At 49.2% G+C, this 15414-nt stretch overlaps 1 protein-coding gene across 1 annotated transcript in view; it reads left to right on the forward strand.

Moving 5' to 3' along the window:
- efcab6 (EF-hand calcium binding domain 6) overlaps nucleotides 1–15414 on the forward strand; it is a 177481-nt gene that overhangs the window by 6813 nt on the left and 155254 nt on the right. Inside the window, 1 exon segment of the mRNA XM_038781176.1 lies at nucleotides 10873–10967. Within this exon segment, the coding sequence (XP_038637104.1) occupies nucleotides 10873–10967 (95 nt within the window).

The raw sequence follows: 15414 nt of genomic DNA on the forward strand, positions 1-15414 counted from the left end.
CACAATTTTGTGTCGAACATTTATCCTAGATTAAGAACAAATTAATCTATACCCCTGTGGTGATCCACTGTGTAATTGTGTGTGTGCCTGTATTGGGGGATGTACAGCAGTACCTGTATTACAGGTTTGCTGGTAGCTCCTGCCGGCTAGCTCCGCCCACAAGGAACCGTATAAATATGTATGAGTTCGCCTGAGCAGCCATTCTACCAGCTGCAGTCGGAGGATAAACATCTAACTGTAATAAAACCTCTCTTGTACCCATTCGAGTCTTTAGTACAATTGATAGCGCATCAATTTATTACAGTTAGATTTTCCGCATCATGGACATTAGGATCAACCAGATCGCTTGCAGCTGGATCCGCACTCGCCAAACGCCAGAAAGGACTAATCACTGGCTGGCTTGCTTTGAGGCCTATATCAACTCAGCGACTCCCGAGCCAACGGAAGCTCAGAAAATCCAGGTTCTCTACTCAAGGTTGAGCTCCAGCATGTTCCCGCTGATACAGGACGCACCGAATTACGCAGGTGCCATGGAACTCCTTAAAAAAAACTACGTCCAGAAGACGAACACTCTATTTGCAAGGCATGTACTCGCCATTCGCGGACTACCTGGTGAGTCGAATGAAGACTTCTGGCGGGCCCTTATCCCTCTCGTACGGGACTGCGGCTGCCAGGCCATCGCGGCCACAGAACATTCCAATCTACTCATGCGTGATGCATTTGTGACGGGGATTGCATCGGACCCCATTCGGAAACTACTGCTGGAAGGGGCCGCGCTCGACATAACGGAAAGGAAAGCTATAGCGCTCTCCATGACGGTCGCTTCTCGTAATGTACAGTCCTACCCCGCTCACCACGTGGCCCTCCCATCTGACCCCTCGTGGACCCCGCAACTGACCCACCCCGACTGGGGCCGCTCCTGCACAATTTGCCTGCGCTGCCTGCCACACCGCGCACTCTGGGAGTCCCCGCTGCTACTTCTGCGGCCAACAGAAGCACCCCCGCCAGCGCTGCCCAGCCAGCGCCGCCACCTGCAAATCCTGCGGCAAAAAGGGCCACTTTGCGGCGGTGTGCCAGGCCCGTGCAGTTGCCGCTATTGCGCCCGATTTCTCTCCCTTCCCTCAGCCGATCGCGCAATGGGCGCCGCCATCCTCTGCTCCCGGGGCCACATGCGACCAGTGGGCACTGCCATCTTCTCCCCCCCAGGTACACGTGCAGCCAGTGGGCGCCACCATCTTGCCCCGCCCCCACAACGTGTGCTGCATGGGCGCCGCCATCTTCTCCCCCACAGGTCCTTCGGACGCCGCCATTTTGTCCCCCCCCCGGCACTGGACCGCTGGACCTGGGTCACTGCTGCTCCTCATCGGACTCCTCGGATGATCGCCTGCTACTCACATCCATGATGCTGGACCAGTCCCGTCCTCACAACCTGGCTACCGCTTCGACGACGGTGCTAATCAACGGCCACGCGACCTCCTGCCAACTTGACTCCGGGAGCACCGATAGCTTCATCCACGGTAAGGCGCTGCTCCCTCGCGGTCCATCCCCCCGACCAGCGGATCTCCCTGGCCTCCGGATCCCACTCTGTCCCGATTCGAGGTTTCTGTGTGGCCCGCCTCACCGTGCAAGGTGTTGAATTCAGCGGGTTCAGCCTGTACGTTCTCCCCAATCTCTGTGCTACACTATTACTGGGCCTGGATTTTCAGTGTAACCTCCAGAGTCTCACCCTCAAATTCAGCGGGCCCCTTCCCCCACTCACCGTTTGCGGCCTCACGACCCTCAAGGTTGACCCTCCATCCCTCTTTGCCAATCTGACTGCAGATTGCAAGCCCGTCTCCACCGGAGCAGACGGTACAGCACCCAAGATAAGACCTTCATCAGGTCCGAAGTCCAGCGGCTGCTTCGGGAAGGTTTTATCGAGGCCAGCAATAGCCCCTGGAGAGCCCAAGTGGTAGTGGTTAAAACTGGGGAGAAACACAGGATGGTCGTGGCCTACAGCCGGACCATCAATTGGTACACGCAGCTCAACGCGTACCCCCTCCCTCGCATATCTGATATGGTCAATCAGATTGCACAGTACCGGGTCTTCTCAATGATTGACCTTGAATCCGCCTACCACCAGCTCCCCATCCGCAAATCGGACCGTCCATACACTGCCTTCAAGGCGGACGGTCGCCTCTATCAATTCCTTAGGGTTCCCTTCGGCGTCACTAACGGGGTCTCGGTATTCCAAAGAGAAATGGACCGAATGGTTGACCGGTACGGACTGCGGGCCATGTTTCCGTCACTATCGGGCATGGCTCCACCCTCACCCCCACCACTTTGGACATAGCCTCGAAGAAGGCTGTCCAGTACTCCACAAGTCTGGGGCAAGACCAGAACATGTGGGCGTGGTTGGCTGGGCCTCTTTGACACCGTTCACATCTGTCCTCCACCTCCGGTAAGAACCTACTCATACGGTTTCACGTTAAGTGGGCTCTATGTACCACTTTTAGTTGCGTCAGGCTGAGCCTTGCGCACGTGGAGGTGGAGTTGACCCTATGCAGTGCTTTTCTCCAGAGTCCCCACCCTATCTCAATCCCCTGGTCATCCTCCCATTTCTTTCTTGTTGCGTCCAGTACGGTGTCGTCCCTTTCTACCAGTCGGTCATACATGTCGCTACAGTTCCCTTTATCTAGGATACTTGCGTCCAGTAGGTCTTCCAGTAGTGTCTGTCGTGGCGGTTGTGGGTACGTCCTTGTCTCCTTTCGTAGGAAGTTTTTGAGCTGCAGATACCGTAGCTCGTTCTCCCTGGCTAGCCGAAATTTCTCTGTCAGTTCGTCCAGTGTTGCGATCCTGCCGTCCGTGTATAGGTCCCTGACAGTCAGTGGCCCTCCGTCCTGCCTCCACCTTTTGAAGGTGGCGTCAGTCAGTGCTGGTGTGAACCTATGGTTGTTGCAGATGGGAGCCTTGTCCGACATTTTGGTCAGGCCAAATTGCTGCCGCAGTTGGTTCCAGGATTGGAGGGTGGCCGTCACCACTGGGCTGCTGGAGTGTTTTTTGGGTGGGGATGGGAGTGCTGCCGTGGCGAGGGCCTGGAGGGAGGTCCCCACGCAGGAGGCCTCCTCCGCACGCACCCTCTCGGCCTCTGGCTCCTGGATCCATCCCCTTACTCGCTCGGCTGTTGCCGCCCAGTGGTAGAATTGTAGGTTTGGGAGGGCTAGCCCCCCCTCTGGATTTTGTTTTTTGTAGGACCTTCTTTGGGATCCTAGCATTTTTACCCCCCATATGAACGCCATGATTAGTTTGTCCAGCGCTTTGAAAAAGGCCTTGGGGATGTAGATCGGAATAGATCTAAACAGGAAGAGGAACCTGGGCAATACGTTCATTTTGATCGTCTGGACTCTCCCCGCGAGGGAGTGGGAGTGCGTTCCATCTTTGCAGGTCCTTTTTTACTTCCTCCGTCAGACTGGTGAGGTTCCATTTGTGGATCCCTTTCCAGTCATGGGCTATTTGGATCCCCAGGTAGCGGAATTAGTGTTGGGCTTGTTTGAACGGCAGCCCCTTTAGTGCTGGCGTACTGCACCCTTGCGGGTGTACTGGGAAGATCTCGCTTTTGCTCATGTTGAGTTTGTAGCCCGAGAAGGCTCCAAACTCTTTCAGGAGCGCGATGATTCCGTCCATGCTGCTTTGTGGGTCCGAGAAGTAGAGGAGCAGATCATCTGCATAGAGTGAGACTCTGTGCTCTCTGCCTACCCTTCGGATTCCCCTCCAGTTTTTTTGCTGCCCTGAGCGCGATTGCTAGCGGTTCGATTGCTAGTGCGAACAGCAGCGGGGACAGTGGGCATCCTTGTCTAGTGCCCCTGTGGAGCTGGAAGTATTGGAAGTTGGTATTGTTGGTCCGTACACTCGCCATGGGAGCATTGTATAGGAGCTTTACCCAAGCGGTGAACCCTGTTCCAAGCCCGAACCGCTCCAGTACCTCTATGAGGTATTTCCATTTGACTCTGTCGAAGGTCTTTTCTGCGTCCAGGGAGACGATCACCTCTTGTGTTCTCTCCCCGGAGGGGGTCATTATCATGTTCAGCAGGCGCTTGATGTTCGAGGTAAGCTGTCTACCTTTGACGAAGCCCGTCTTGTCCTCTGCGACCACTTCGAATACACAGTCTTCTAGCCTTTTGGCTGTGGTTTTGGCCAGTATTTTGGCGTCTGCGTTCAGCAGAGAGATGGGTCTGTATGACCCACATTCCATTGGGTCTTTGTCTTTCTTAGGTATCAGCGAGATTGAGGCCTGTGCTAACGTGGGTGGCAGTGTGCCCCTAGCTAGCGAATCTGTGAACATCTCCCGCAGGTGTGGGGCCAGCGCTGTCGCAAATGTTTTGTAGAAGTCCGCCGGGAATTCGTCCGTACTGGCGCCTTTTCTTAGCATGGAGGTAATGCTGTTCATGATCTCTCCCAGTGCTAGTGGTGCTTCCAGGTCCCGTTTTCTGCCCTCTCCCACGACTGGTATGTCCAGTCCTTCAAGAAACCGGTTCATCCCAGCCTTCCCCGTTGGGGGCTCTGAGGTGTACAGCTCTTGGTAGAAGGCCTTGAAGGTTTTGTTAATCCTCTCTGGTTCTGTTTCCAACGTGCCTCCGGTACCCCTGATTTGTGCAATTTCTCTGGTGGCTGCCTGCTTTCTCAGCTGGCGTGCCAACAGGCGGCTGGCTTTGTCTCCGTGTTCGTACAGGGTCCCGCGCGCCTGGCGGAGTTGGTGCACTGCTTTCCTGGTGGAGAGCAGGTCAAAGTTCCTTTGTAGTTCTTTCCTCTCCACCAGGAGCTCCATGGTCGGGGCCTCGGAGTATTTACGGTCTACCTCCAGTATGGAGTCGACCAGCTTCTGCCGAGCCACCCTTTCCTCCCTATCTCTTTGCGCTTTGAAGGCAATGATTTCCCCTCTTCGTACGGCCTTAAGCGCTTCCCAGAACGTGGAGGGTGAGACCTCCCCGTTTTGGTTGTTCTCCGTGTACTCTGCTATAGCCCACGCTATCCTTTCGTTGAAGGCCTTGTCAGCTAGTAAGGCACCGCCCAACCTCCATGTGGGGCGCTGGGCCCTTCCCGTCTCTAGCCGCACGTCCATGTAGTGTGGAGCGTGGTCTGGTATCACAATTGCGGAGTATTCCACTTTGTCTATCCCTGGAAGCACCGTTTTCCCCACCACAAAGAAGTCAATTCTGGTGTACACGTTGTGTACTGGGGAGAAGAAGGAGAATTCTTTCTCCCCCGGGTGGGCGAACCTCCAGGGGTCCTCTGCTCCATAAAGTGACTGAGTTCCCTTGCCATGCTTGAGGTTTTCCCCGTTTTGGGGTTTGATCTGTCTGTCTTTGGATCCTGTACACAGTTGAAGGCCCCCCCATGATTAGTCGATGCGTCGCTATGTCCGGGATTTCTGCCATGGTCTTTTCGATGAAACTCGTGTCGTCCCAGTTGGGCGCGTACACGTTGACTAGAATTACCGGTGCCCCATCCAGGGCCCTGCTGACCATGACATACCGCCCCCCTGGGTCTGTAACCGTCTTTGTCGCCCTAAACATTGTCCTCTTGCCGATCAGGATCGCCACCCCCCTGGCCCTTGTCCCATAACAGGAATGGTAAGTTTGTCCCACCCAACCCTTTCTTACCTGCAGTCGGTCCTGCTCCCTCAGGTGCGTCTCTTGGAGGAAGACTGTCGGCCCTCATATTTCTGAGGTGGGTGAGGACTCTGGATCTCTTCACTGGGCCGTTAAGTCCCCTTACGTTCCAGGTGATTATCCTGGTGGGGGGCTTCTGCCCCCTCGTTCCTGTGGGATTAACCATACTTATCTGGTGGACGCGCCCCTGCCCTCCGGGGTTTCCCTTTGTTAGGGGGCCGTCCAGGATGGCCGCTGTCACTGCTCTTCCCATGTGGTCGGGTCTCTGCGCTCCGGGGTTTCCCCTTGTCCCGGGGGCACCCGCCATGGCCGTCCACTGTGTGTCCGCCACGCGGGTAGTCCCCTGCACTCTGGGGCCCCCTTCGCCCACAGACCGTACTGGGTGGGTGCTTGCAGCGGTTCCTTGTTTCGAGCCCTTGGTTGTGGCACTTTGTAGCCCTGTTCCTTTTCTGGCCTCTTTTGTCCCTCCATCCCTGCATTTCCCATCCCCGGTCTCTCGCTCCCTGTGCCCCCCCCCCCCGGACTCTCCCTTTTCCCTCCTACCCCGTATACCCCTCCTTTGCCCCTCTATCCCCTATTCCTGTCCCCGTTTGCTCTCCCGACTTTGACGGGTGTTCCCCCCCCCCCCCCCCCCCCCCCCCCCTCCCCTGCCTGGCGCCTTCCCCCCTGTTGGGGGTGCGCTGCGGCCCTGCTTTGTTGCGTGCCCCCGGCGCTAGCTTTTCTGCTAGTACGGTGGCTCCCCTCTCGGGGGTTATTGTCTCGCTTCTCCTCTGCCTGGCCTCGACGGTTTTCTGCCCGCTCTTCCCCCATCCTACCCTGCACCCCTCTCGCCTGATCTCCCTTCTCCAATACTCTCGTTCCCTCGTGCTGGGGCCTGGCCTCCCACCTGGAGCGGTCCCTCGGGCAGTGGTTTGTTCTTTTTCTGGGTGTTCCTGCCGGGGTGGGGGGAGCTGGCATTGCTCCCCCCCCCCCCCCCCCCCCCATCGGCGTGTTGTTGCCCCCTGCCAGGGGGCCCTCGTCCCTACCCCCTGGTTGTTTTCCAGCCTGTGCTCCTCGACGAACCTATTCGCCTCAGCGGGAGCTGTAAAGAAATATTCCCTGTTTTAGTATGTGACCCAGAGTTTAGCTGGGTACAGCATACCAAAACGCACTCTGCTCCTGTGGAGAGCTGCTTTCGCTCTGTTGAACTCAGCCCGTCTCCAGTTATATCTGCCCCAAGATCCCCATAGATTCGGATGGTGTGCCCTTCCCATTTGCAAGCTCTATTTTCCTTGGCCCAGCGCAGGATTGTCTCCCTATCCCGGTACCGGTGCAGTTTAGCTCTTGGTTGTTCCCCTGCCTTGGGCTTCGGGCGCAGCGACCGATGTGCTCTGTCCATTTCCGGTGGGTTGGGGAAAGTTTTCCTCCCCACTAAGTTGCCCAGCATCTCAGCCACGTATGCTGTGGGGTTTCTACCCTCGCTTCCCCTCTGGCAGGCCCACTATCCTGACATTTTGCCTCCTTGAGCGGTTTTCCTGGTCGTCTACTCTGCCCTTCAGGCTCCCCTGTGTTGCGCCCAGTCTCGCCACCTCCTTCTCCAGGGCCGTGACCCGGTCGCTCGTGTCAGTCGCTGCTTGCTTTCTCCAGCTCCTTAATGGTCGCCTCCTGGGCTTTCAGTTTCTCCCTTTGGGTATCCAATTTCTCCCTGCACCCCTGACATGGTCCTGGCCACTGCTGCCTGCACTGCCGCCTCTATTTCTGCCTTCACCTCTGCCTTGAGTACCTGCAACTGCTCCCTCAGCTCCTCGGTAAAGTGTGCCTTCCAGTTCCCGCTGCCCCCTGGCCCCGGGGGAGAGGGCACCTGTCGGTCCAGCTCTTTTCGATGCGGCGATACTTTCGTTCCGACGCTTCGCTCGCCTGAGCTGGCTCGCCCCTTGCCCGGTCTGTATCTGGTGACCCTTCTCCCTCTGATCTGGCTCTCTTCTGGCATTTTTTCCTCCCACTTCCCTTTCTTCTTCCCTTGTTTTTCTTTCCCCCCCTTTTCCGCACCCTATCTTTATTCTTTGTCTCTTCCCTTTTTCTTCCCTCCTCCCTCCTTTCCTTTGCTACTTTATTTTTCCCCCTTTTATACAACTCCTCTTAGGTGGGCTTGTTTTGGATGGGACAAGAGAGTGCAAGGAGAGAAAAAAAATAAATAAATAATAATAAATAAAATAAAAAAATAAAATAAAAAAGTAATAAAGATATATATATATATATGTATATATTTCCCCCTCCCCTCTCTTTAACAGTTTTCTTTTTGTAAAAGTTCTTCTCTTTTTCTTCCTTTCCCCTCACTCACCCAGGGTAGAGAGATAGAGAGAGAGGCTTCTGGTTCAGAGTCTCTTTGTTCTTTCCTCATGGTGGTCGCTGCCGGTGGGGGGGAGGGGGGGGGAGGGTTTGGTCGGTCCCCGCTGCTCCGTTTTGGTCGCCGCTGGTCGTACCCCGCGCTCTCCCGGTTTGCGGGGGGGGGGGTTAGGTCGCTGCTCCTCTGCTCCCTTCTTGCCGCAGGCTGGGCCCCGCTTCCGACTGGGTCGCTGCCGCTCCGCTCCTGGCGTGCGCTCTGGTGCCGCTGGGGGTGTGTGTGGACCTGCCACCGCTGAGCCGCCGCCGCTGATGCCGCCGCCGAGGATCCTCTGCCGGCCGTATCGTTGGGGGGGGGGTATCCTTCCCTGCCCTGCTCTCCCCGCTGCGGAGATAAACGCCCCAGCCTCTTCACTCCGTGGGAGCCCCCCTTTTAGTGCGACCGCTCAGCTCGCCGCCCGGAAGTCGACTCGCATTGTTGAAAAGTTGACAGAAAGACCCATTGCCCAGGACCCTTGTGGATGCAGAGCAGTGCTATACACAAATTGAGGAGGGATTAGCTGTTATTTTGGATATAAATAAAATTCTACCAGCATGTCTACAGCCAGCACTTCATAATAGTAACTGATCATGATGTGCCATCAATTGTACGCGAGACGAGTGCTTTACAAAAGTCAGGCTTTAATAGACTAGAACATAGCTCTGCGATCATCTACAATGGAATGGACGATCGCCAGGCGTTTGTCCATTTAGACCTCGTTAATGGAGGCGTGGTTAACTCAGCCTCTCGGCCAATCGGTCGAGAGGCACATGACCGACCAGGGCCAATGGTAAGCCGGTGTTCTGCCCCAATGGCAGACAGGTATGCAGATCATATCACCACAGATCATAAGCTTTTGCTGGGTCTTTTCAAAGAGGACAAGGCGATTTTCGCCCTCTCCAGTGCTTTTGGCCTTGACCTAATGGCCCATGGACACTCCCTCATACACTGCCCTGGAACATGAATAACACTGGTCACAAGCTTGGCCTCTTTGCCAAGAAAAAACTTTATTTTATTTAGCTTGGCCTTCACTGGAATTATTACAAAGCGGTTGCTGATAAGGCTAGTATGTGGAACTGTAGGAATCCCAATATACTACCAGTGAAGTGGGCTTACAGCAGGCAGTAGTAGAGAACCCATTGGCAGATTTCTCAACCAGCACGTCGAGGAAAGGGAGCTTGTTTGATTGCTCTATTTCACTGAATGTGAGTGCAAGATGGAGTCCACTAAGGCTTGGAGAGAAATTTATACATGCAGCTGCAAATTCAAATCTCATCTACATACAGTATAAGAAATGTGCAAGGGGCAGGAGGTTAGGAGTCATTCCACTGAAAATGAGTTTTTCGTGGAAACCGACGAAGATTTTAGTAAGAGCTGGGCCTGGAAGGGATTCCATGGCCATTATGCATGCTGAGTCAAGCCAAAAAGATGTTTTGCCTACCACACAATTGAGTAATATGGTATATGAATTTTAGTGTTGGTATGATACCATGTATGTAGACCAGTTATCCCAATGACTGGTCGATCATATCAAAAGCTTGCCCTTTCAGTTGTCTGCAACAGGAAAACTATTGATTGGATTCAACCAGTCCATGCTTGCAAAGCTCAGAACATAGTGCCCAAAATTAAATGTGATTCTGTGATTGGGCAACACTTACTAAACAATTGTGCTGAAAAAATATACTAACAACTAACTTAAGACTTGGTGTGGCTTACTTACATTTACTAGAAACTAAATATATTCACACACATGCCCTGTCCTTTGCAGACAGAAGAAGCATGAACACACATTGCACCTTTTTCAACTAAATAAAAGCTTGGCGGACAGACATTCTCTGGTTCTTTCCCCATGGCAATGCCTTGATCAATCGGAATCAACCTGCTGAACAAACAATTATCACCCTCTTCTCATGCAGTATAAATTGTTGTTCCCTTTAGATTTGGTCTTCTTGTGACTCTGTACTGATGAATGCAAGATGCAAAGTTTCACAACATGTCTGGCTTTTTTTCAGCAATACTCAGGTTATGTACTACCAAGTAACAATTACCGATTACAATGATAAAGTTCTGAATTGTTTCACAGATAAAGCAAATTCCAAAAGATATGAGGGGAAATACAGATTATTCTGATCCATTACTTTGATGCATTAAAATTTAGAATGCTGAATGCCTGGATGACTACAAAGTCAAACATTTTAAAATGGGCTTCTTATCCCTCAAATCATATCATCCTTTTGAAGTTATTTTCTGGTAGTTGTTATTTCCTTGCAGTGAAAGTAAATTTAATAATAATCTTTATTAGTGTCATAAGTAGGCTTACATTAACGCTGCAATGAAGTTACTGTGAAAATCCCCTACTCGCCACACTCTGGCGCCTGCTCAGGTACACAAAGGGAAAATTCAGAATGTCCAATTCAACAACAAGCACGTCTTTCAGGACTTGTGGAAGGAAACCCGAGTGCCCAGAGGAAACCCACGCAGACATGGGGAGAATGTGCAGACTCCACACAAACAATGAACTCCAATTGGCTTTATTGGTTGGCCAATTGGAGTATGAGCTCCCTCAATGATAGCTCATTGAGGGGGCCCAAATAATCACCTGTGTAGGCTTTGTGAGCAGTCTTAAGTTGACTGGACTGCTAGCAGCACTGTTTGTAGCTGCTCCTGTAATATCGTTATTGTAAATAAATATTGGTGTGGTGACGGAACTCCTGCCTCCCGTGGATTACTACAATGACCCAAGCTGGGAATCGAACCCGGGTCCCTGCCACTGTGAAGCAACAGTGCTATCCACTGTGCTACCCTGCTGCCCAAGTTTTGTGTTTGTTATATATCATAAAATATATTCCTTCTCTTTTTAAGCTTCCGATCAACAGTGATGAAACAGTTCCTTACAAGGTATTTCTGGAAAAGTTTTGTGCAACGGATGGATCCCGAGTAAGAAGTACAAATAGCAGGTTAGTACCTAAAATAAAAAGGAAAAACTGGAAATCCGAAATAAATAAGTGAAAAATATGGGCTATGTAATTTTGGATGTATACACGTCACTCTGATGAATTGCACCATCCCAAAATGTCACAACTTACCATTTGTCTTTACCCATGCTAATTGACCAGCTGCATATTTCCAGCATTTTCTGATTTATGCCAATATCTGCTGGTACGTAGGACAGGAAAATAAAAGTATAGCTTCCATAGGAAAGTAACTGAACTTTACAGGAGTCTGGTTAATAATACTTTGCACCGAGTATTTGATAAAGAAGATAAAAGCAAATTATTGAGGATGCTGGAATCTGAAACTAGAACAGAAAATGCTGGACAATCTTAGCAGGTCTGACAGCATCTGTGGAGAGAGAAGGAAGCTAACCTCTCGAGTTTGGATGACTCTTTGATAAAGAAGGTCTGAAAAGAAAGGATGAGGTTAACATAAGAAATAGGAGTATGAGTAGGCCATTTGCCCCACAAACTTCTTCTAGCATTCAATAAGATCATGGCTGATCTGATCATATCTTTAATTGCACATTCCTGCCTGCATAACCTTTGTTGCCCTTGTAGATCAACAATCCATCCAACTCAGCCTTAAATATGTTCAATGATCCAACCTCCACTGCTGACTCATATAAACATTAAACATGTGAAATAGGAGCAGAGGTAGGCCATTTGACCCTTCAAGTCTGCTGCCCTATTCAATGAGATCGTGGTTGATCTATATGTCTAGAATTTCACATTTCCCGTCTAGCCCCAGTAACATTTGATTGCCTTGCCCAACAAGTATCTATCTACCTCCGTCTCAAAAAATATTCAGTGACCCCCATCTCCACCGCCTTCTGAGTTCCAAAGTTGCTCAACCTTCTGTGAGAAAACAAAATAAAACAATTCCCCGCATCGTGTCCTATAAGGGCAACCCATAAATTTAAAACAGTACCTCGTAGTTCTAGACTCACCCCCAAGAGGAAACATCCATTTGATGTCCACCTTGTCAATACCATTCATGATCTTACATACTTCAATCAAGGAACCCCACACTCTTCTAAACTCGAGTAGAAACAAGCCCAGTCTTTCCAACCTATCCTCATAAGACAACTAGCTCATCCAGGTATCTAGTAAACCTCCTCCAAACTGCCTTCAACGCATTTACATCCTTCCTTAAATAAGGAAACCAAAACTTCACACAGTATTGTTGGAGGAAACCGGAGCACCCGGAGGAAACCCATACAGACACGGGGAGAACGTGCAGACTCCGCACAACAATGTCCCAAACCGGGAATCGAGCTCGGGTCCCTGGTGCATTGAAGCAACAGTGCTAACCACTGTGCTACTGCCATTGTGGTCAATTTAGTGAGATTATGTATTTAATGGGAGGAGCAAGGGGTTGATGCAGTCAGGTGTTGAGGTTCAGTTTTAGTTTTTGGCTGGAAGACAACCTGAGAAGTTTCTGAAGAAATACCCAGCCAGGGATTCTGCATTGTTCTGACAGGGTTCAGGGCTGTCTTTCAAACAGTCTCAAAGACATCTCTGTACAGCAAGTATTCCTGAGTGCTAACTGTGTTTAAAAGTGGATTGGGATCTGAGATAGTTTTGTTGTTTGAGTGGAAATAAAGATCGCAGTTACGGGCTATTATGTCAATGTATTGATTAACATTATTAAGGGGTAATTGTAAGCAATTTTCTTGTGTGACATTAAAGATATTTTAATACTGTGTTAGTAATAAAGTTTGTTTTAATATGCAATATCCTTATTTTGCATGAAATCATCCTTGGAGTGAGGTATTCTTTTCTCAGTCTCACAAAACTAAAATAAAATATTGGGGTTTCTGTCCAGTATCCTAGACACTGTTGGGGTCTGGTCCAGAATATTAATATATTAATTCCCCATTCTCACTCTCGAAAGGACCAGCTCTCACTTTACCTACTCTTTTCCTGTTTAAATACCTTTAGAAATTCTCGTTATCTGTTTTTGCATCTCTAGCTAGCTTCCTCTTGTACTCTAATTTCTTTATCCTGATTAATCTTTTAGTCATTCTCTACTGTTCTTTATATTCTTACTAATTATCAGACTTGCGACTAATCTTATGCAGTTATACATTTTTTCTTAAGTTTTATGTTCTCCTTAATTTCTTTAGTTAACCATGGATGGTGGCTCCTCATTTGGAATATTTCTTTACTGCAGAAATATACTTTTTCTGAGTATTAGAAATATCCCCTTAAATGTCTACCTATTGATCTGTTCACTTCACCTAGCTCAGCTTTCATCCCATAGTAACCCTTATTTAAGTTTAAAATACTAGTCTTAGACCCACTGACTCTTTCAAACTGGATGTAAAATTCAATCATATTGTGGTCGCTGATATCTAGGGGTGCCTTCACTCTGAGGTCATCAATTAATCTTGTCACATTACACAATACTAATTCTAAAATAACCTGCTCTCCAGAATGAGCTGTTCTAAGAAACTATCTTGAAAGCTTAAGAATTACTCATCCAGGCCACTACTATCAATCGGATTTTTACAGTTTATATGTAGATTAAAGTCACCCATGATTATTGCTGCTACTTTATCATAAACACCCAATATTTCACCTTGTATGCTTTGTGGTACATTGTGGTTACTATTAGGCGGCCTGTCAACCACTCCCACGAGTGATGTCTTTCTCCTATAATTCCTCATCTCCAGCCAAACCGCATCTACATCCTTACCTCCTGAACCAATGTCATCTCTAACTTCTGCTCTGATGACATACTTGATGAACAGTGCTACCCCTCCAACTTTACCTAGCCTCCTATTCTTCTTGAATGTCATGTACCCCTTAATATTCAAGACCCAATTCTTGTCCTTCTGCAGCCAGGTCTCCCTAACCGCTATCCGATCATATTTATTTACTTCAATGTATGCTATCAATTTGTTTACTTTGTTACGAATGCTACATGCATTTAGATACATGGGGCAGGATTCTCTGCCGGCGGGATGCTCCATTTTGCAGGCAGCCCGGGAGTTTCACGACGGCATGGGACTGCCCCCAATGGAAAACCCCATTGACCAGCCAGCGGGGTGAGGCAGAAATGTGGCACGGCGGGACGGAGCATCCGCCGAGGGTCTTTAGTTTAGTCTATTTTCTACCTTTGTAACATCTAATCTTGAATCTTTGTGCATTCTTCCTTTTTTTCTCTCTGTCCCTTCCTGCCATTCTCCAACCCTCATTTCTCATATTGCTATTTTTCTCTCTTCCCTCATCTCTACTCTTGGATATACCACATCTTGTCACATTTGATCACTTGCCTATACCATTTAGTTTAAAGCCCTTAGTTACGTGATTCATAAGACTGATTTAGGTAATGAATTCCAAAGATTTATAGTTCTTTTTAACTCAATCTTAAAAGGGAGAACCCTTATTTTGAACCTTCAGTTCTAGATTCCCACACAAGGGAAAACATCCTTTCAGTATCTACCCTGGCAAGCCCCTTCAGAATCTTATCGATGCTGCAGGGTTTAAAATAGTAAATTAGCAACTTCCCATTTGCAGCCTGTAATTTAGGATATAATCTAGGCTGAACACATTAGTCTTTATAAAGTCTAAACTTCTCGGTAATTGTGCACATATGGTGATAACGAAATAGCTATGCACATATAACAATTATTTATGGAATTTTAAAATTTTACATTATTTTTATAAAGCTCTCCAGCCAGCCTTTTCCTCCCTCTCCTGAAGACACTAATGCATGGTGAGAGTACAGCCCTGGCAGCAAGTGCTTTCTGATCCCTCAGTCACGTGGCAATTCTTTTTGCGAGTCTAAATAGTGACTGGAAGCAGGTTGTTTGATCACAAAGTGTAACACAGCCAAGCAAAAAATATCTAAGGGTAGAAATTTGTCTCAAGGCGGCAATATTGAATCAACCACCCGATATGCAAAGCGCCTGATGTTCAGTTCCATTGCCTGCATATAATGAACATAATGAAGCAGTTCTCAAATCCTTATGGAATAAACAAATGTAAAAATCCTCTCAAAACAGGCAAACATTCTTGTTTTTCTTCTGAATCTTCAAAAATTGCATTTGACTCCCAATGTCTACATAAAAGCATTTTCCAGCCAGTGTTCCTGTAATTCGGTTATAAAGCCTCAAAATATTTACTTCTTTTCCTAGCCAAGGACACCGAGGCCCATTGTACTATCCCACTAATACCGCAGGTGAAGTCAACTAGCCCACCATAGATCTGACCTGAACTTGCAATCTCTCTGCTCTGTATTAATGTATTCCACATTCAGCAATGAATATATCAACTGGGCCAACACAGTTGCATCATACGATGCAGTCTTACAAAACAAAACTTACTTAGCTGGGCCTAAGGTTGAGGGCAAACGGAATCCACAATTAATACAATCAAAGGGTAGCACGGTGGCACAGTGGTT

Source organism: Scyliorhinus canicula, chromosome 20, assembly GCF_902713615.1.
Source record: "Scyliorhinus canicula chromosome 20, sScyCan1.1, whole genome shotgun sequence".
Classification (NCBI taxonomy): Eukaryota; Metazoa; Chordata; class Chondrichthyes; order Carcharhiniformes; family Scyliorhinidae; genus Scyliorhinus; species Scyliorhinus canicula.